Here is a 23,211-nt window from a genome sequence, read left to right as displayed (position 1 = left end):
GGGCCCGCCTCCCTCAACCTCAGCATCAGTCTCTGGTCTCCTTAGTTCGGGACCTGCAATCCTTTCCCACAACAACGGTGCGATCCTGCCTCCGCCTCCTCGGCCACATGGCATCGTGCACGTGCACATGGCATCTTCATACGCGAGGTTGCGCCTTCGCCCGTTTCAAACTTGGCTTGCATCGGTGTACCGGCCACACCGTGACTCCATAGATATGGTGGTCACGCCCACGAAGCCGACCCTTGCTTCACTCAGCTGGTGGCTGGACTCGGAAGTCGTGTGTGCCGGAGTCCCATTCCGTCCTCCTCACCCATCCGTCACCCTGACCATGGATGCTTCGGAGCTGGGGTGGGGGGTGCACCTGGCCGACCTGCACACCCAAGGTCTCTGGTCGCCCCGAGAGCTCTCCCTACATATCAATGTCAGGGAACTGTGGGCGATTCGCCTTGCGTGTCAAGCCTTCCGCTCCCATCTCCAAGGGCGCTGTGTGGCGGTGTGTACGGACAACACGACGGCGATGTTTTATGTCAACAAGCAGGGCGGGGCCCGATCCTCCCTGCTTTGCATGGAAGCGATGCTCCTGTGGGACTTCTGCATAACCCACTCGATTCACCTGGTAGCGTCCTATCTTCTGGGGGTGCAGAATACGCTGGCCGACCGTCTCAGCAGGTCGTTCCTTTCTCACGAGTGGGTCCTGCGTCCAGATGTGGCACACACAATTTTCCGAAGGTGGGGGTTTCCCCAAATAGACCTGTTTGCCTCCAGAGAGAACAGGAAATGCCACCAGTTCTGTTCTTACCAGGGTCGCTCCCAAGGCTCCCTGTCGGACGCATTCCTCTGCTCCTGGACGGATCACCTCCTCTACGCCTTCCCTCCGTTCCCACTCGTACATCGAGTGCTGCTCAAACTTCGGAGGGACAGGGCCCGCCTCATACTCGTCGCTCCGGCCTGGCCGAGACAGCACTGGTACACTCTACTGCTCGAGCTCTCAGTACGGGATCCCATTCCCCTCCCGTTGTGGCCGGATCTGATAACGCAGGACTTCGGCAGGCTCCGCCACCCGGACCTGCAGTCCCTCCATCTTACAGCTTGGTACCTGAGTGGTTGACTCACGCGGAGCGTGACTGTTCGGCGGCGGTCCAGCGAGTCCTGCTAGAGAGCAGGAAGCCTTCCACTCACTCGACTTACCTTGCGAAATGGAAGTGTTTCGCACTCTGGTGCGATCAGAGAGACCTTAGTCCGTTCGTCGTCCCTATTCCAACGATCCTGGACTACCTCTGGTCGCTTAAGGAGCAGGGTCTCGTGGTCTCATCGTTGAAAGTACACCTAGCGGCCATATCCGCCTTTCGACCGCTGGTCGGTCACCGGTCTATCTTCTCCAATCCGACGGTTTCCCGCTTCCTAAAAGGCCTAGATCGCTTGTTCCCGCCAGTACGACGTCCTACCCCGTCCTGGGATCTGAATCTAGTTTTGGCCAGGCTCATGGGAGCCCCTTTCGAGCCCTTGGCCACGTGTTCCCTACTCCACCTGTTGTGGAAAACGGCTTTCCTAGTTGCCATAACCTCAGCGAGGCGAGTTTCCGAGCTTCATGCACTGACGGCTGGTCCACCGTATACCATCTTTCATGCAGACAAAGTTCAACTTCGGCCACACCCGGCCTTTCTCCCTAAGGTGATGGCCTTCCATTTGAACCAGGACATTTTTCTTCCGGTTTTTTTCCCGAAGCCTCACGCCTCGAGTCAGGAACAACAGCTTCACACCCTGGACATCCGCAGGGCCCTCGCTTTCTACATAGAGCGAACGAAATCCTTCCGGCGTTCGCCCCAACTATTCATAGCAGTTGCGGAGCGTATGAAAGGCAAGCCGGTCTCCTCTCAGAGGATTTCCTCCTGGGTAACGTCTTGTATCCCGACATGTTACAAGCTTGCTCGAGTGCCAGCTAGCCGCCTCACTGCTCACTCTATGAGAGCGCAAGCCTCGTCTGCCGCCTTCCTGGCCCATGTCCCCATCCAGGACATCTGTAGAGCGGCCACCTGGTCTTCTGTCCACACCTTCGCTTCCCACTACGCGTTGGTGCAACAGTCCAGAGACGATGCAGCCTTCGTCTCAGCAGTCTTACACTCTGCCACGTCTCACTCCGACCCCACCGCCTAGGTAAGGCTTGGGAATCACCTAACTGGAATGCATAGGAGCAATCACTCGAAGAAGAAAAGACGGTTACTCACCGTTGTAACTGTTGTTCTTCGAGATGTGTTGCTCCTATCCATTCCGGACCCGCCCTCTTCCCCACTGTCGGAGTAGCCGGCAAGAAGGAACTGAGGAGCGGACGGGCCGGACGGGGTATATATCTAGCGCTATAGCGGCGCCACTCCAGGGGGCGCCCAGCCGGCCCGCCGGTGTTGCTAGGGTAAAAATCTTCCGAAGAGCCGTGCACGCGCGGCACGCACACCTAACTGGAATGGATAGGAGCAACACATCTCGAAGAACAACAGTTACAACGGTGAGTAACCGTCTTTTCTGACCCATCGGAAACCCCCAGCCCCACCCCAGACACTGGGCCATACAGAGACATATACTACACCAAAGGATATCTTCCTTCCTTATCTGCAGCTCAGTCTCTCATCCTTTCCAGCCCAGCCCAGCCCAGCCCTCCTGAGGGACATTACAACACCAGAAGATACTACTACTTCGATGTCTCAGGAACTCTCTCATCTGTAACTATTGGGCATGCACGCCCTGGTGCCGATGGCCCCACCATTGGAAGGGGAGCAGTTTTCAGGCTTGGATGAGTCAGAATTTCTGGCCACTCCTCCATCTCCTTGGAGAGAGCCGAGCTCTAACAGGAAGTCAATGAGATCTGGATGCTACCCCTCCAGATGCGACTTCCCTAGGGACCCCGGTACCTGTTGCCTTGGGTTCCCCCACAAATGGCTGATCTCTTTTTATGACCTTATTGGGGCTCATGGGACTCTCTCAGCTGACAGGGACCCACCCAGGAATCTGACCACACTTCTCCTTCTCGGCACGCTGACTGGATCTGTCAGAGTATGAGGAGGAGGATATTCACCTGGATCCACAGGTATCAACAGGAATCTCATCCTTGTCTCTGAATAAAGTGGTCACTCGTTACTCTTCATTTCTACTGGACATCATAACCAGTATCAAGAGCTAATGCAGAGGATTGCCAATGACCTACCAATACAGCAGGAGGTGGTCCAGGGCCCACAACACTGGCTCCTGGATATTTTGTAATCTTCCAGTTATCGAGGCCATCCTGGAGTGAGCTAGATTGGTCTGACACACTCCAGCATCCTGTACCCCCCACACCTGAAAGAGCTGAGAAGTGCTATTTCATTTCCACAAAGGGAGCTGAATTTATTTTCTCCCACCCTGCACCCAACTTTCTGGTGGTACAGGCAGCAACGGAGAGGGCTAGGTCATAACATCTAAGGACTACCCTGACAGACAAGGGCTCATAGAGGTTGGATCTCCTGGAGAGAAAGGTCTTTCCTCTATGGGCCTACAATTCTATTTTGCTATCAGACTGTTAGCTAAATATGATTTTAACAACTATTCAAGGCTGGTGGACTTTAAGGTCAAGCTTCCTACTGAGGACAAATCCCAATTTCAGTCTTTCATAGAGGAGGGTAAGTTAGTAGTAAGATATGGCATCCACAGGACTGACCTCTGGTATAGTCATAAGGAAGGATTCTTGGCTACAGTCTTCAGGTTTCCCTAGAAAGTTTCAGAATACCATACAGAATCTTCCCTTCGACGACTCAGATCTCTTCAATGAGAAAACGGATGAGTCCCTACACCTCTCAAAGACTCTGTGCTCCTTGGGGATTTATTCTCTGGCCTCGAAGACAAAACATTAGAGACCAACATATAGGTCAAGGCCACGCTCTCCTCAAGACAAGCCTGCAGTGAAACATTAGAGGTTCAGAGGCCTTGCTTTTTGGCTCCCTCGACTACCACAACCTCTACCCATTCCAAGCCTCCTACAAAGGGCTACTTAGGTGGGTCTCAACCGAGACATCCAACCACCACTGATGCTAGCCACCTCTTCCCCCATTATTTAGGAGGCCATCTCACATTCGTCACCCACAATGGGGGCTTGATCATGACAGACTTGGGTCTTGGAAACTATCCATCAAGGAAACTCCATCGAGTTCCTCTCCCTCGCTCCTCACAACCCCTCTTCCTGATCCTCCTTCAGGGACCACTCTCATGAGATGATTGGTCATCAAGAGGCAGACACCCTCCTACAGCGAGGGGCAATAGAGTGGATCTTTCCTTAGAATGAAGGAAGAGGATTCTATTCCCCAAATTTTCTAGTCCCACAAGGAGACCCATACTGGACCTTTGTCAACTAAACATCTTGATTAGAAAGTTGAAATTCAAGATGGGTACGTTAGTATCAATAATCTCTTCACTACAGGAGGGGATGTGTTTTGTGGCTCTTGACATGAAGGATGCATACTTTCATGTAAACATTCATCATTCCCCCAGAATTCCTATGATTTATGGTGGGCCAAGAACATTTCCAGTTCAGAGTCCTTCCCTTTGGGTTAGTAACAGCACCCAGAATGTTCACAAAAGTTTTGTCTGTGGTGGTAACCCAAATGAGACACCAGAGTCACAATTTCCCATATCTGGATGATTGGCTCTTGGTAAGTCTCTCCTGCCAAGAGGTCAAGTCGGCGACAGAGTTTCTGCTCCATCTTCTAGCAGTCCTGGGCACCTGCATAAACAAAGCAAGCACAGATTACTCACAGACCAAAAACTATGATCAGAATGTGCCTCTCACTTCTAAGCCATATGGTCTTGTGCGCTCATGTGACACTGTTCGCCAGCCTTCATCTATGATGTCTACACCCCTGGCTCTGGTCACTCTATCACCAAAGATCATATCAACACCAGAGTGACCATTCCCACCAAATTCATCACCTCCCTCACCTGTTAATCAAACCCAGAGAGAGTGAGAATGGATGTTCCCTTAAACACTCCTAGCCCAGTGTCTCCATCATAACAGACACTTCCCTTCTGAACGACCACATTGCATAAGGTACAAGGACCCTCGATGAGGCCAAAGTGCACATCATTATACTATAACTGAGAGCAGTCCACCTTCCTTGCAGAACCTTTCTTCCACTTATACATTTACATCATAGCCAAGTGATGTTTGACAACATCCACATGGTCTTCTCCATAAGCAAACAGGGTAGAGCAAGATCTCTTCCCCTTTGCCTGAAAGCAGTTAGGCATGAGAAACCATATCACTAAGTATGTCTACACTGGCAAGTTTCCACGCCACAATTTATACCACTTCTATTAAAACGCTGGAATTAAACCACTGTTGCATGTCCATACTGTGCTGCTTGTGGTGCTGGAGCACATTCACATTAGCAGCTCTTGAACAGCAAAGACAGCAGTGCATTGTGGTAGCTATCCCACTGTGCAACTGGCCGCAGGGTGCTTTGGGAAGAGTTTGCAATGCCTCATGGGGCAGGCACAGCATCACATGATGTAGGTTTCCCAATCCCATTGTTCCATGGGCATCCTACTACATTGCCAGCTGCTTTTCAACTGAAGTGTGGGGGGAGGAAATGTGTGAGACAGGGAGTATTTGTGTGTATGGAGGGGGGAGAGAGACAGTGTGTTCTGGGCAACAGAGAGCGTGTCAGCAAGTTCAGACAGCAGGAGGAAGCAACCAATCCTGAGGCAGGGGGAGGGGGGAACCCCCGACATCAGCCCCAGCCTCCCTCCCTGGACTCTCCACACACACACACACACACCTCTGCCTCTGTGTTCAACATTAATGGTTTGCTTTGTGTCCCTGAGCAGATCAGCACAGCACACAATGGTTGTCAGAAACGGTGCTTTGAAAGGGGAGGGGCGCATGTCTCCAGGGCAGCCGAGTTCAAAACAATGAGCAGAGCAGTAACTTGAGGCATTATGGGACAGCTCTGGAACCCAATTACAGCGCAGAAAGCAATCAAGTGGCTACACTGGCAATAGAGCACTGGAGCCTCTGTGCAAATAGCCTTATGACTCTCGTCGAGGTGGGGTTTTTGCAGTGCTGCAACCGAGGAGTTTCTGCGCACAAAGTGGCTTGGCAGTGTGCACATATCTGCGGTTTGAGCACAAAAAGCTGCTTTACTGCACAGAAACTTGCCAGTGTAGACAAGCCCTAAGCCACATACCTCCCAGGTGTTCAGAACCCTTTAATAGACCATCTGAGCAGGCACGTCGCTGCGGACCAGAAGTGGGAGATTCACCAAGTGAAATATTCACTCAGTGGGGTACACCTCAATGGGATTTCTTTGTGTCCCAAATGAACAAAAACTTCCCCTAAGGGCAATGGCTCCCAAGACGGCGCTCTCTTGTTGTCATGGACAAATGATCTCAGATATGCCTTTCCTTCCATTCCCCTTCTACCACAGGTCCTGAGAAAGATCTCTCTTGACGGGGCCATTATCATTTTCCTAGAACCCAAATGGCCTAGGCAATTTTGCTTCCCAGAGCTCCTGAAAATGTCACCACCTCCCCTTTCCAGATCTCAGGGAGGCGGGGATTAAAATCAGACACCTCAATCCGGACTCACTGTATCTCATGGTCTGGTGTTTGGTTGGGCATCGGAAGTAGAATGCTCTTGTTTGACACCCATTCAAGCTATCCTTTCCCAAAATAGGAAAGGTTCAATGTGGACCTGCTATCTAACTTAATGGAGATGTTTCTCTATCTAGATGCTGCGTAATGAGCCTTCTCCAGGCATTGAAAATATTCTGGTCATTTTCGATGATCTCCTGTCTCTTAAAAACTCATGCTTTTCCATTAGCTCCCTGTGGGTCCATCTCACAGTGATTAGTGCCTTCCTCCCTCCAGTGGATGGATGTTCGGTCTTCTCTCTCTCTCACACACTCACACACACACACACCAGTAAGATTCATGAAGGGATCGGGACCTTTCCACCAGTGGTCAAACCTACATCTCAATGGGACCTCAATTTCATCCTGTCAACACTCACCAGAACACCATGTGAACAATAGGTGACATACTCCATCTCCAAGCTGTCCATGAAAGTTGCATTTTTAGTTGCTATCACTTCGTCCAGGAGAGTGAGTAATTTGGGAGCTCACATGGTAGACCCTCCTGGTACACTTTTTCCACAAGGAAAAGGTATCCCTTCATCTCTGTCCTCAATTCTTCCCCAAAGTTATTTCTGAATTCCATGCTAACCAAAGTATCCACTAATCTGTCCTTTTTCCAAAACCCCACATTTCTGCTGAAGAGAAAATACTTCCCTCCCTCAACCTCAGATATGCCCTGGTGTTCTATCTGCCATGGGCCAAACCTATTAGAAAATCAAGATTTTTTTCTCACTGTAGCAGAAAGGCCGCAAAGTCAAACAATGTCCTCTCAGAGAATCTCTAAGTGGGTGCATCATAAAGTGATATAGATTAGGACATACACCTTCTTCTAACACAGGAGGACACATGCCATCTCTATAGCTTCCCTGCAGGATGTACCCATAGGAGGTACATGCACAGCAGCCGCTTGGAGTGCCAGCCACACATTCACTAGAAATTATGTGCATATTGAGGATGCACCAGTGGGAACTGCAGTACTGCAAACTTCCTCACATAGCCCTTCAGTCTGAGCAGTGCTTGTCAATCACCCATATGTGGAATATACATAGGCACCAGCACTCGAAGAAGAAATGGGGGTTATTTACCTGTAGCTGGAACTTTGAGCTTTATCGTCCCTGTCTGTATTCCATTACCCTCCCTCCATCCCCTCTGTTTTGGATCCTATTGGATTTGTGGTCAGAAGAAGAACTGGAGAGACATTGGCTCACACTATCTCTTGTGCCCTTGGCTGGGAACACAAAATCTACTGTGCATTTGCAGGCCAGCAGACACTGCTTGTTAGAATTTCTGGAGTTGGGTACATGGTGCCACATGCATACCCACATGTGGAATACAGATAAGGACCACACATCTCGAAGAACTTCCAGTTACAGGTAAGTAACCTGCATACATTACATTATTTTAAAGACTCTCAGGCTACTTTACGTTCAGTGGGAGTTTATACCCAGTTTCAGAGATGCCAATATGGAGATCAGCAACAATAGCAGCAGTATTTCTGGCAGTCAGCTTATCTGGCTAGACAGCAGGACTTCTCTAGGAAGAGAGAGAACTCACAAAGAAGGTCTTCTGATTCAAATGTCAACCAACTGGCCCATTCTTCATCAGCTTTGGGCATGCAATCAACTTGACTCTCCTCTTGAGGACAGTATTCCAGTTGTAATTATCCCCATGATATTTCCTTCATTTGGGGACAGGCTCGCCCACTTCTACAGTGCGTGGGAAGCAATAACCATGGACAAGTGGGTCTTAAACACTTTGGATTGGGTTATGCCATCCAATTTCTGCCTATCCCCGCTTCTCACCATCCAGACTCATCTTTTTTTCAGAGACCACGCTCACAAATCACTGCTCCTTCTGCTGATCCAGTCTCTTGGTCTGGTTTCACAAGTTATAGAGGAAGATCCCCTTCAGAATCAGGGACAGGCCTTCTACTCTCATTACTTCCTGATCCCCAAGTCAAAGGGAGAGGTGAGACCCATTCTGGATCTTCAAGGTCTCAACCCATACATCAAATATCAGATTCCATGTGGTAATCGTAGCTATAATTGTCCACACATTAGCACATGACTGGTTTGCTGCCATCAATCTTTAGGATGCCTACTTTCATGTGGCAATTTTCCCAATCAACAGGAAGTTTCTGAGATTTGTAGTAGCATGTCAATATTTATTATCAATACACAGTTCTTCTCTTTGGACTATCATCAGCCCCACGTGTGTTCACTGAATGCATGATAGTAGTGGCAGCCTATGTAAGAAGGATAGGAATTCATGTATTTTCTTACCTGGATGATTGGTTACTGAGGCACAGGTCTGAAGCACAACTGTTGTAACCCTGGCCCTAGCAGTAGCACCTGCTCCAGTTTCAACCAAGATGGGTACTATTAGGGCCTGCAGCTATGATGCAGCAGCATAGAATGCTATCCTGGCAAGTGAGATAGCCAATGAAATGGCAGCCCGAGATGGGGAGAAGGTTCAGAAAGTGCCATAGAGGCAGCTGAAAGGCAGTTGAAGAAGGAGGTTAAAAGAGAGCAGAGCTGGGTAAAAAGGGGATTTGCCAGAGGAAGCTGTGTCAGAGGAAGCAGGACCTAGAAGGGCCAAGAACAAGGAGCCAGGCAACAAGGGGCCTAGAGTGTATGAACAGTGAGATCGACCACTGGGACTCTAACAGAGGGAATGCAGTTTGGGTGCGGTAGGTCAGTGGGTGTGGCTCTCCAGCTGAAGAGCTCTCTTTCACAGGTGAACCTGTTGGAAAGAGGTCCGGCTCTTTGTAGTGTCAAATGAAGAAACATTGCCAGGCTGGAGAGAGGTGAAGTCAGGACACCAGAGGTGAATTCAAACTTTGCAGCCAGGGAGAGAAGTAGCCGATTCCCTCTTGGGGGACACAGTGTGGTGTTGACAAATTTATTTTATTGTGATGGTAATTTACAGTTTATTATTCTCGTAAGTAAGTATTTGATGTTACTTCATATTATTTATGTTCATTACAAAGGAAAACCTAGAAATTCGTTACGTTTAAAAATTTAAGGTTTGCCTCTGCCTCTCCTCACAGTAGGCGTAGCCTAGCTGAGACCTGAGACACTGCATTATTCCTCATTCCTGCCAAGTTAACACTTCATCTCTTTGATTTACTGGAGCTAATTTTGAACAAAAGGACGTCAATATTAATTCCAGCAGAAACAATTGAGTTCACTGGGGCCCTACTGGACTCTGAGTTCGATGACTTTTCTACCACACTATTGTTTTCAGACAATTCGTCACCTATGTCTGTCCCTCCAGTCTCACGCTTGAACTACGGTTTGTGTTTGTCTGTTGTTACTAGATCATATGGCCACAGTAGTCCAGCATGTGAGATTGTGTCTTCATTCTCTTCAATACTTGCTGAAGTTAGACTGTTTCCCAAGTTGTCAGTCATTAGACAAGCTTGACTGAGTACCACTGGTGATCGTTGAGTCCCTAGAGTGGTGAGCACATCATATCAATGCATGTGAAGGGTTTCATTTGCCCATCCTGCACTGACCAGGGACTATAGTTACTGATGGTTCAACAATAGGGTGACTAGATGTCCCAATTTTTTTTTTACTCCACCAGCGGCATTCTGTTTTGGTTTTTTTTTTGTTTTTTTTTGCTCCGCTGGTGACACCTCCCCCCATGTGTCCCGATATTTTCTTCCTCTCATCTGGTCACCCTACTCCACAATAGTTTGGGGAGCACATCTAGAGACTTTGAAAGGTTAGGGTTTGTGGACAAAATAGGAAGCTCCCTTCATATAAACATCCTGGAGTTTAAGCAATTTACAATGCATGCTGGACCTTTTGAGCTCAGATCAAGGGCACAGTGGTTCACCTGCTTTTTGACAATACCACCACAATGTATTATGTGAACAAGCAGGGAGGAGCCTGCTTCAGCTAGCACTGTCAGAAAGCAATATAGTTTTGACTCTTTTGCATCAAAGAAGGCATCACTTATCCAGCCACACACTTACTGGGGGCCCAAAATCAGTTGGCTGATCACCTCAGCAGGAGTTTCTCCCAGAATCATAAGTAGTCTCTGAAGAGCAGCATTTGGAGCTGCATCTTCAGAGAATGGGGCATTCTGTCTGTTGACCTATTTGCTACAAGGGACCTCCATCGGAGCCTTTAGCAACTTGTTCTCTCTCCTTCCTCTGTCAAGGCAGCCTTTCTTATTGCCATAACATCCACAAGGAGAGTAAGTGAACTGCAGACCCTAATGGCAGGGCTGCCCTATACACAGTTTTTCAAAGACAAGTTGGCCTTAAGACCACACCCCAAAATTTTGTCTAAAGTGGTTTCACTGTTTTACCTTAAGCAAACAATATACTTGTCTATATTTTTCCTAAGCCTCATTCAAATGCAGATGAACAGCACCTTCATTCACTGGATGTGAGATGATCATTGGAGTTCTTTCTGTAGAGGACTAAACCATTCGGTGCATCACCTCAACTTTTTGTATCCTGTGTGGATTGGACGGGGGGCTAGGTGATTTCGGCACAGATGGATCCATCCAATCCACAATGAATTCCTTCTTGCATTTACAGTGGCATATGGGGTAGCTCAGGCCACACCTCCACAGAGACCGGTGGCTCATTTGAGCAGGGCCAAAGCAACTTCAGTTGCATTTCTCAATGACACATCTATATTGGACATTTGCAGGGCTGCCACCTGGTGTTCACTGCATACTTTCATCACACACTGTGCTATTATAACTGCGTCTAGATCAGGTTCAAGGTTTGGAAAGGCAGTTCTGCAGTAATTTTTAAGTATACTCCAAACCCCACCTGCTGGTGTTTCTACTTGAGAGTCATCTGAGTGGAATATACATCGGCGACCACTTGAAGAAGAAAAAGCAGTTACTTACGTGTACTATAACTGTTGTTCTTTGAGATGTGGGTGCAAACGTATTCCATGACCCACCCTCTGTCCCTTCTGTGTCGGTGCAAAGGAACTGAGGGGGTCAGGGTGGCGCTGCCCTTAAATAGCCATGGGAGGCACTACGAGGCACCAGAAAGCATGTGTGCTGCCCCGACGGTTACTTCTAGGCAAAGCTCTCAGGCTTTGATATGCTGGGCACATGCACATATGAGTGGAATATATATCTGCTCCCACGTCTTTTAGAACAACAGTCTCAGTACAGGTAATTTTTTTTTCTCTGTTCTGGTTTGGTAAATCTAATGTTGAGATGCTGTGTCATAACACCCACATATACTATTACAGTTTTCATGGCTGGAGGGGTGATGGTGGGAGGGAAGCTTTTTTTTAATAAGTTGTTATATCACAGTGACTAATGTTTCAATGTGTATATGTCTTTGATAATGATATTTCCTCCCCTTATCTTAGTTGCAGTACACAGCCAAGAAAGACCTACAGCAGCAGTGATGCCGATACAGGCTCAAAGTTCAGCATGCCTTATCCCTGCAGCTGTGATCATTCCCCACCATTCTGTTGCTTCCCAGCAGCTCCAGCCTCAGCTTTCGAATGCTGCTGCTTACGTCACTGCTGTGAATATCAACCGATCCAATGTTCCACTGGCTTGTGCAGCAGCTTCTTTAAACTCTTCCAGCATCACCTCTGCATCTTTGGATGGGGACATGAGTGGGAGAGCTGTGAGTGTTCACCCTGGGGCTCCTGCTTCTCCTGAAAATGCTTTAGCAGCTGGTGGGAATACTGCAGTCAGTAAACCAGACAAGGATAGCAAGGTGGGCGTGGCATTATATTTGCATCCCAAGCAGTGTCTCATTTCTATCACATGAACTTTTTAAAATAGACTTATATTCATGTCTTTATATGATTTAGGAGTAACATACACTGGGTTTTTATGGAAAATTGAGCAAGTTGGGCATTCGTTTGAATGGCTGTATGTTAGAGCAAGTCCATACTTGTGAGAATGTGAAAATAATTTAGGATGGTGGGTGCATATTGGAGCAGAGGTGCGATGGGATAAAGAGTAGAGTCCAGAGTCCAGCAGGATTAGGAAAGTGAATTGCTGCAGGTCAGAGGGATCAATTGCTCTGTTGTTGGAATTCTTTATATTTCATGTGTTTCTTTCTGGAGCGGTAATCTGATTCCTGGATGCTTCAGGGGACTCTTGCATGGTCAGCAACTCTAATCAGTGGGCCTCTGTAAGTTGATAGGTGAGCCTGTAAACACGAATTTATGGGAACATAAATTATTCAGTCTAATAAAATAAAGTTAATATTTAATAAAAATCAATATGTATTTGGGGGGGAAATTTCCTTCAAAAATAAGTCAGAAAGAATTTTTTTTGCTGTAAAATATTAGTCATTTCCCTCATTATGTTAATACCTTAAATTAGAAAACTGACGTTTATGAAAATTTTAATTTCAGGCCATTACTGTTGAACAAGAAAAAGGAAGTGAACTAAAATGTCAGTCATGGGCACACAGCTCTCTTCCAGATTTTGTGTTTAGTAGATTCTCAATTAATCCATTTTCTTCCCCATGCAGAATTACTCCCTGCAGTGTTCTCCAGTATCACTTTCAATTTTAAAGTCAAGCTTTCACCTTTTTCCATGGGAGTGGTTATTCCTGCCTAATTGATCTTGCTATTAGGCTGCATTTGAGGCAAAATATACTAAATTTTCCTTTTAACTGTAGTATATTATTTGTAGTTTATACCCCTTTTGACCACTTCCTTTAACTCCTAGGTTAAACACTTGTAGACATTTTTCTTGTAACTTTCCCTCACAGTCACTGCTTTGTCAAGCTAATACACATAAGTAGTAGTTTTAATATTTCCCCACAGGCTAATCTCTGCTGCCCTTAATCATTTTTGTTGTTCACCTTTAAATTGAGATACCCAGTACTCTGCATTCATGTAATTACTTCATTTGCAGCCAACTGAGATTAGACTGAAATGTCTTAGGCTGAAGTTTTATTGAGCATATACTGTTTTGGGGGTTCTCTCATACATATCTAAGCTTATTCGGTCAAAGGGTTTATGTAAGAAGATCACTGCCAGACTCTTTAAAAAGGGAAGAAATACAAAAGTGTTTTGAACAAATCAGTGCTGAAAAGGCTCTGGGGGTTATAGTGGATCACAAATGGAACAAGTCTACAATGCCATGCAAAAAAGGCTAACTTTGTTCTGGGGTGTATTAACAAGAGTGCCTTATAAAGTGTTGTTGTAGCTATGTTGTGTTAATTTCTTATGCTAAACAATCTGTTCAGACCTTGCATTTAGCAATGATGTTTTGGCTTAGTTTCCCAGACCTGAAGAAAAGCTGTGTAAGCTCAAAAGCTTGTCTCTCTCTCACCAACAGAAGTTGGTCCAGTAACGGGAGTGTCGTATTTAAGACATGGGAGGTAATTGTCTCGCGTTCCTTGGCTCTGGGGAGTCTCAGCTGGAGTACTGTGTCCAGTTCTGAGTGGCACACTTAGGAAAGATGTCACAAATTGGAGAGTCCAGAGGAGAGCAACAATATGAGAAAAGGTTTAGAAAACCTGACTAATCAAGAAAGGTTAAAAAAAAAAGTGCATATTTATTTTTGTAGAAAAGACTGAGGGGAGACCTGTTAGTCTTCAGATATATTGAGGGCTGTTATAAATAGGATAGTAATCAATTGTTTTCCATGTCTGTTGAACATAGGACATGAAGTAATGGTCTTAATCTACAGCAAGAGAGATTTAGGTTAGATTTTAGGAAAAACTTTCTAACTATAAGGGTAGTTAAGATCTGGAATAGGCTGCCAAGGGAGATTGTGGAATCCCCATAACTGGAGATTCTATAAGAACAAATTGGACAAGTACCTGTCAGGGATGGTCTAGGTTTACTTGGTCCTGCCTCAGAGCAAGAAGCTGCTCTTGATGACTTCTTGAGGTCCTTTCTGTCTCTACGTTTCTATGATTCTGTAGTCTTCAGGGGTTTCTGTCTGAGCAAGTAAAAAGAATGTTTACAATTCTTCCTTGAAACAAGGACACAAAATGCAAACAATTCCCCGCCTGGTAAAATTTTGCTAACTATTTAAGATCTCCTGTGAGGGGAATAAGGGAGGAAAAATTGGAGGCACTCATTCAAACCACAGGCTGTGGTGCAGATTATCCTCCCTGCTCAGTTTCAGAGGAATCTCTCCTCTTTCCCAGGATCCTCCCCTCTAACCAAAACTCTCAGCCTCTAATGGTTCTCTCTTAAAGAGCCCTCAGCTGACTTCTCCACTCTGTAAACTCCCTTTTAAGGCATAATGGTTGGTGCTTAAGGCAATCACTTGACTGGGTTCTTTTTCTCAGCTAAGTGAAGGAGTTTAGCCCATTTGTGGTCTTGCTTGAGTGAAGGTGCATACATTCCTTTGCAGCAGAAGTGTTTTTCCTTTTTGGTTACTAAAAAACCACTACTGTATTCTTACAGCAGAAATTAGAAAAAGACATTTCTTTCTCTAGTAATTTTTGCAGCCAAAGGCATTTATTTAAAGGAAATAATTTATTTTTTAAAAACTGTCAAGTACCTTAAGGTGCCACAGGACTCTTTGCTGCTTTTAAAAAAACTGTATTTCAGCTCGACATTGTCTGCCAAATATCTCGTATTTTAAAATGACTTTAATTTATACTCTTTATTTTTGCTTAACAGAAAGAAAAAAAAGGTTTACTGAAGTTGCTTTCTGGAGCATCTACCAAACGCAAGCCCCGAGTGTCCCCTCCGTCATCACCAACTCTGGAGGTTGAGCAAGCAGCTGTAGAGATGGCCCTACAGGGTGCAGTAGGGCCTGAGGTTCCATCAGCTGTCAGCCATGGCAGAGCTGGATCCTGTCCTGTGGACAATGAAATCTCTGCACCAGCACTATCACAGGAGACTCTGCATCGGAAAACAAGTTCTTTGGATTCCAATATTCCTATAGCACCTCCCCCCCGGCAGCCATGTTCCTCATTGGGCTCAGTCCAGAATGAATCCAGGCCTGTTGTTTGTGAAAGGTAAATCATCGCATATGGCTAAACTGAGACAAACCAGCAGCATTCAACAATATTTATTAGAGCTGGCAGAAATTATTCAAAATTTTGATTACATTTTGAAAATTTTAACAAAAAAATTTGACAGTTTTCATGGGGTTTTTTTCTGGATTTTTAACAAACTATAAAGCCATTCATAATGTTTTGATTTTTTTTTAAATTCCAATGATGTTTTAAAATAAATTGATATTTTTTCTCAGTTTATCAACTGGCTCTAATACTTATATGTATTTACTTTCTTTATATCATTTAAAGATTCTGGGACCTATAAGCACTCAGATACTATAGTGGAGGGCAAAGTATAAAAACCTTGACAGATAACTTTATGTATATGATTAACTTTATCACTATGAATAGTCCCATTATTAATAGTGCGTAAAGTTCAGTATAAGTCTTTGCGGGATCAGGTCCTTGCTTGTGAATAGACTTAAACTGGAAACTTGTTAATAAGCTGTTGCAAGGTATTATCATTGCTCTAATGTCCTACTACTGTGTTCCTGACTCTGAATCTCTTCCTCTGGGTTGTAGCTCCAAAAATGCACAAAACTATCTAGATTCTGAAAATCCTCGCTAGTTACTTTGAATCCCTGTCATTCTAAATTCACACCCTCCACTTTACCACAATATACCCCCATAGCTTCACACTTCTGGGGTCTCAGTATTACCCAATGGCTATGAAGTGAGTAGAGGTTTTTCCAGTGCTAGAATACTGTCCGTTTTTATTTCCCCCACACTTTGTGCTAATATTGCACTAGTGACATAGGGTATCTTCTCCTTTGAGACACCCGTATCTACCTATTTCTGTAACATCTAGAAAAAATATAATATAGTTGCACTATTTGATTAATAGTTCTAGGAATGAACACTTGTCTTAATGCAAACTCCAATGGTGTTAGCCAGTGTTGGGGGAAATAATTGATGTTTGGTAGTAGATGCTTCACTGTCTGTGTATAGTTTTAAGCTTTGACCTAATCATGTAATTCACTACATGCGGCATGCCACTGTATCTACACAGAGCCCCATTGATTGTAGGCTACTAAAAACAATACACATTACCTGGTGGTCTACAAGTTCCGATTTCTCCTGTTGTCTGGCTTCTGTATTAATCACACAGTTAAATTTGTGAAGAGGTAATTATTTATTCTGTGTAACTTGAATCCATAAAAATGTCTATTTTATACATAATTCAAGGGTAGCTTTACATTTTTCTGTTAGAATATAAATACATTTTAAATGGTTTTAAAATCACATCCTTTAATTTTAATTTCTCCTAAATCTACGTATCTTAATCTGAAAATCACACCAAACACATTCCATGTCTCAAGTGGATATTTTTCATGGGCCTAAGTGGTTCTACAAAAAAGCAGGTTTTCCAAAAACATGATTGTCCTCTGTTCTCAAAGCTAACTCGTGGAAAACAATGCTGAACATTTTTTAAAATTAATATTTACGTTAAATAACACATTTTAGAAAGATCCTATCTAATCTTATGTACTCTCATTCTATAACTGGTACCAGACTAAACTGCTATCCCAAAACCATGCCCCTCCCAATCATACATTTATTATCTTTCATCAAATGTACCTTAAATGAAGTTTCAACCTTTACACTGGTTTCTCGTTGTCCCTTCTTTTGAAGGGTTAATTCCTCCCTCTCTGTGGCTGCTCTAGTCACATGTTTCCATTGCTCTAGGCCAGGGTACTTGTTCGCTATTTCATAAGAATACATCGCTTACATTGCATTTGAAGTCTTCAGAGTATTTGACAAGCTTTAATTAAACTTCCTAAACCCTCCGTGAAGTAGGTAAATTGTTACCTTGAGAGGAGAACTGGATGACTGGAAAGAACTAAATTGTTGCTACAATAACATGTTTAACAAAAAAGGAAGAAAATGTATTCTTGAAGATAAAACAAACAAAACCAAAATGTAATACACAGTGAAATATCCAGCAAGATCGTACTTTCTTCTGGTTTACAATTCCAATCCCAGGTGCCAAGCTGTTTTAAAAAGACCCAGGCTTTGGGATAAAATTATCAGAAGTGCCCAAGACTTTCAGTGAGACTTAGGCCTGGTCTACATTACAAAGTTATGCTCCTAAGTGCCTCAGACCAAGTCTATGCCTAAAACGTAGGTCAACATATCGACATAGCTCAGTATGAAAAATTCACTCCCTTGAGAAACCTAGTTAAGCCATTGCAAAGTCTAATGTAGACCCTTCTAGGTCAATGGAAGAATGTTTCTGTCAATTTAGCTACTGCCTCTTGAGAGGATGGATTAACTACAAGGCTGGACAAACCCCTTCCGTGGTTATAGCAAGTGTCTATAGTGACGTAGCTGCAGCGACATAGTTGTGCTGTGTTAACATGTCTAGTGTAAAATAACAGAACACCACTAGCCATCACCTACAGCCCCCAACTAAAACCTCTCCAGCGCATCATCAAAGATTTACAACCTATCCTTAAAGATGATCCCTCACTCTCACAGATCTTGGGAGACAGGCCAGTCCTCGCTTATAGACAGCCTCCCAACCTGAAGCAAATACTCACCAGCAACCGCACACCATACAACATAAACACTAACCCAGGAACCTATCCTTGCAATAAAGCCCGATGCCAGCTCTGTCCACATATCCATTCAAGTGACACCATCACAGGACCTAATCACATCAGACACACCATCAGGGGCTCGTACACCTGCACATCTACCAACGTGATATATGCCATCATGTGCCAGCAATGCCCCTCTGCCATGTACATTGGCCAAACCGGACAGTCTCTACGCAAAAGAATAAATGGACACAAATCTGACATCAGGAATCATAACATTCAAAAACCAGTGGGAGAACACTTCAACCTTTCTAACCACTCAGTGACAGACTTGAAGGTGGCAATTTTGCAACAAAAAAACTTCAAAAACAGACTCCAAAGAGAGACTGCTGAACTTGAATTAATATGCAAACTAGATACAATTAACTGTGGTTTAAACAAAGACTGGGAATGGTTGGGTCATTACACCAATTGAATCTATTTCCCTATGTTAAGTTCTCCTCACACCTTCTATGGGCCATCTTAATTATCACTTCAAAAAGTTTTTTTTCCTCCTGCTAACGATAGCTCATCTCAATTGATTACACTCTGCCTGTTGGTATGCATACTTCCACCTTTTCATGTTCTCTGTATGTATAAATATCTCCTGTCTGTGTGTTCCATTCTATGCATCCGAAGAAGTGAGCTTTAGCTCACGAAAGCTCATGCTGAAATAAATTTGTTAGTCTCTAAGGTGCCACAAGTACTCCTGTTTTTTTTGCGGATACAGACTAACACGGCTGCTACTCTGAAACATAGCCATAGTCACTTTTGATAAATGGTACTTAGACTCCTTTTTGAAAATGTTACTATTTATGTTTTAATCAGATTTCCCAATATACATGCCTTCCTTAAAGGCACAGTAATAAACTCCCACCGTAAATCCATAGCTTTCACATACACTAAGACTATACACTTTAATTACACCAGAAAACTTTTCCCATCTACCCTACAGAAAGAAATAGCTTAAAAAAATAACAACCGACTGTACAATTAGAGAAATTAAATATTGCATTCATAAAAAGTAAGTGGATCGGCACACTTGGCATCAAACCAAATCAAACCTACATGGTGAAGGTTTGCAGACAACCCTTCTTGCTTTGGCATCCCTAGCTGTCCCTGGGAAGGAAGTGACAGAAATGAGACTACTACTTTGAGTGCTTGTTCACATTGATTCCAGTCAGGTGTGTGAACGCACATGTGCACAATAGCCCGAAGATTTTTCCCTAGCAGCAATGATAGGGTTGGCCTGGGCACCCCCTGGAGTCACGCCTTCATGGTGCCCAATATAGAGTTCTGCCGACCCGCTACCCCCTCAGTTCCTTCCTACTGCCAGTGACAGTTGCTGGAACATCCCTTGCTCTTGCTCTGGCAAGGGACTTAGCAGTTCGATTCCTGTTGTACTCACCTTGTTTATTCAGATAGTGTAGTTTAGTATACTTAGTCAGTTGTAAGTTTCATTTGGGAGTTTCCCCCCATTTCTTCCACTTATTTGTTGCAACCAGGGCATGCCGCAGTTCCTGGGCTTCAAGACCTGCAAGGACAGCGCAAAGTGCATGCCAAAAAATGACCCCCCCACACACCTCCTGTTTATGGTGTCTGGGTGAGGGTCACCAAAAAGATGGCTGTAAAATCTGTTGTGAATTCCAACCAAGAATGCTGAAAAAGAGAGCAGCGGTTTAAAATCCTTCTCCTGGAGGCAGCTCTTCAACCACAGTCAGACCCTGGTGCCGGGGATCCCACCATCAGCATGTCTTCTTTGGCATGCCAGTGCCCTCTTCAAGAGACCAGATGCCGAAGAAAGATGCGGCCAAGGATTCTAGGCAACATCATGGAGCATCTTGGGGACACTCCAGCCTTTAGCACCGGTCCCAATCACCAGTGCAGAAGAAGAGGATTGAAAGGGGCTGATCCCATTTGCCTATATCCAGAGACCAGCCATCAGTCACCACAGTCAGGCCACAGCTCCAAGACTCAGGGGGCAGCCACATCGACTTCTGCCCAAGCGAGGCAGTCGAGTCCAGACCCATCCCAATTGCCAAACCCCTCAGAGAGCCTGCCACTTTTGTCCACTCCTGAAGCATTTGAGGCAGCACAGGACCTGCTCATACTCTTGGCACCACTCTCGCCCCCAAGGCAGGAGAAGGCGTCGTCACTGCAGGCTCCATCCCACACTGTGCAGGCGAAGGGAAAGCTGGCTATCATGTCGTGCCACCCCCCATCGCCTCAGCAGCCACAGATGCCAGCGTCTCCATCCAAGGAGTGCAGTCAGTCCCCAGGCTCCCAGTGCATTGAGATGTGCAGCACCACCCTGGTCCTCAAATTCAGAGACTTCCAAATTCAGAGACTTCCAACTACAGCAGGAGCAGAAGATCAAGCTCAGGGCACTGCAGGAGGTCCCAGCCGATGCAGTGGGCCCCTCAATGGCAGAACCTAAACAAGCAGCAAAGAATCCTGTGGCACCTTATAGACTAACAGACGTTTTGCAGCATGAGCTTTCGTGGGTGAATACCCACTTCTTCGGATGCAAGCAGTGGAAATTTCCAGGGGCAGGTGTATATATAAGCAAGCAAGAAGCAAGCTAGAGATAACGAGGTTAGATCAATCAGGGAGGATGAGGCCCTGTTCCAGCAGCTGAGGTGTGAAAACCAAGGGAGGAGAAACTGGTTCTGTAATTGGCAAGCCATTCACAGTCTTTGTTTAGTCCTGAGCTGATGGTGTTAAATTTGCAGATGAACTGGAGCTCAGCAGTTTCTCTTTGAAGTCTGGTCCTAAAGTTTTTTTGCTGTAGGATGGCCACCTTAAAATCTGCTATTGTGTGGCCAGGGAGGTTGAAGTGTTCTCCTACAGGTTTTTGTATATTGCCATTCCTAATGTCTGATTTGTGTCCATTTATCCTTTTCCTTAGAGACTGTACAGTTTGGCCGATGTACATAGCAGAGGGGCATTGCTGGCATATGATGGCATATATTACATTGGTGGATGTGCGGGTGAATGAACCGGTGATGGTGTGGCTGATCTGGTTAGGTCCTGTGATGGTGTTGCTGGTGTAGATATGTGGGCAGAGTTGGCATCGAGGTTTGTTGCATGGGTTGGTTCCTGAGCTAGAGTTACTATGGTGCGGTGTGCAGTTGCTGGTGAGAATATGATTCAGGTTGGCAGGTTACCTGTGGGCGAGGACTGGCCTGCCACCCAAGGCCTGTGAAAGTGTGGGATCATTGTCCAGGATGGGTTGTAGATCCCTGATGATGCGTTGGAGGGGTTTGAGCTGGGGACTGTATGTGATGGCCAGTGGAGTCCTGTTGGTTTCTTTCTTGGGTTTGTCTTGCAGTAGGAGGCTTCTGGGTACACAGAACCTCCCTGGCCACACAATAGCAGATTTTAAGGTGGCCATCCTACAGCAAAAAAACTTTAGGACCAGACTTCAAAAAGAAACTGCTGAGCTCCAGTTCATCTGCAAATTTAACACCATCAGCTCAGGACTAAACAAAGACTGTGAATGGCTTGCCAATTACAGAACCAGTTTCTCCTCCCTTGGTTTTCACACCTCAGCTGCTGGAACAGGGCCTCATCCTCCCTGATTGATCTAACCTCGTTATCTCTAGCTTGCTTCTTGCTTGCTTATATATACACCTGCCCCTGGAAATTTCCACTGCTTGCATCCGAAGAAGTGGGTATTCACCCACGAAAGCTCATGCTGCAAAACGTCTGTTAGTCTATAAGGTGCCACAGGATTCTTTGCTGCTTCTACAGAACCAGACTAACACGGCTACCCCTCTGATACTAGAACCTAAACAGTGGCTCTTCTGCACTCCATGGGCTTTCCACCAAGCTCAGGGTCGGAGCCAAGGATCTCGCTTGGGTGCTGCTTCAGTCATGTCTGCAACCTTTGTCCCACTAAGTCCAGCGACTGAGCAGTTATCTCCAATGTCAATGCCAGCAACCATGGCACAGTTGCTGACATCGGTGCCAACCGCGGCACCGCCTTTGATAATGTCCTCAACTCCGGAGGTGTTAACGGCTCAGGTTATGGCACCAACCATGCCTTTGGCACCAACTACACCGCCGGCGCCATCATCGATGCTGCCTGCACTGATGTTGATTACCACCATGGCGCAGACACACCATCAGACAGCACCACTGGTACCGGTGTGGGGGCTGGTGTCAATGGCTGTGCCTGTGCCTTTCACGGCGCTGAGACCAGACTATCCCACCACTGTCCCCACTAGCTCAAGTGATCCCTCGGGCAGGGATGGAAGAGAGCAACCACCTCCCTTGGTGGCCTCATCATCAACCCCAGATGAGGCACTTGCAGACCCTGCTATTGCCCCAGCTCTAGAAGACTCCAGGGTGTTACAGCAGTTGCTGCATCAGGTCGCACAGGGTCTGGGCATTCAGGCGAAGGAAGTTGTAGATGATGCAGACCCTATGGTGGACATCATGGCCACTTTGGGCCCTTCCCGTATCGGTTTACCACTAATCAAAACTATCACGGGCATGACCTAGACCCTGTGGCAGACCCCAACCTCTTTGCCGCCTACCACCAAGCACAATGAACGGCAGTACTTTGTGTCCTCCAAGGGCTATGAACATGTATACACTCACCCACAACCTGACTCTCTGGAGGTGGACGCTGCTAACCAGTGAGAGAGGCAGCGTTTCCAGGGTCCTTACCCCAAGAATAGGGACGCAAAAAAAACTGGACCTATTCGAGCAGAAGGTACACACCATGCAGGGACTGCAACTCTGCATTTCCAACCAACAGGCCATCATCAGCAGGTATGCCTACAATACCTGCTTGGCAATGGCTACGTTTATGGAGTTACTTCCCTTGGACTCCCAGGCTGAACTCCCAGCTTTGGCTGAGAAGGGGAGATTGATCTCCAGGGCATCTCTGCAAGCAGCGCTTGATGGGGCAGATGCTGCCACTAGAGTCATGGCCAGAGTGTAGCCATGAGAAGGGGCTTGTGGCTCCAGGACTCAGGCCTCCCCTTTGAGG

At 45.9% G+C, this 23,211-nt stretch overlaps 1 protein-coding gene across 6 annotated transcripts in view; it reads left to right on the top strand.

The window, feature by feature from the left end:
• The window catches only part of SH3RF1 (SH3 domain containing ring finger 1), a 163,062-nt gene that overhangs the window by 120,924 nt on the left and 18,927 nt on the right, over positions 1–23,211 (top strand). For 5 of the 6 annotated variants that reach the window (XR_005599389.1, XM_039541565.1, XM_039541563.1 and 2 more), the window contains 2 exons: positions 12,008–12,366; positions 15,251–15,591. Coding sequence is in view for 5 of the 6 variants with exons in the window: in XM_039541565.1 (XP_039397499.1) it covers positions 12,008–12,366; positions 15,251–15,591 (700 nt within the window). In the remaining variant the exon portion in view is untranslated. The remainder of the gene's footprint in view (positions 1–12,007; positions 12,367–15,250; positions 15,592–23,211) is intronic. The other variant, XM_039541567.1, reaches the window with a different exon arrangement.

This window comes from Mauremys reevesii, linkage group 5, assembly GCF_016161935.1.
Source record: "Mauremys reevesii isolate NIE-2019 linkage group 5, ASM1616193v1, whole genome shotgun sequence".
NCBI lineage: Eukaryota > Metazoa > Chordata > Testudines > Geoemydidae > Mauremys > Mauremys reevesii.
This window is presented reverse-complemented; position numbering and strand designations above follow the sequence as displayed.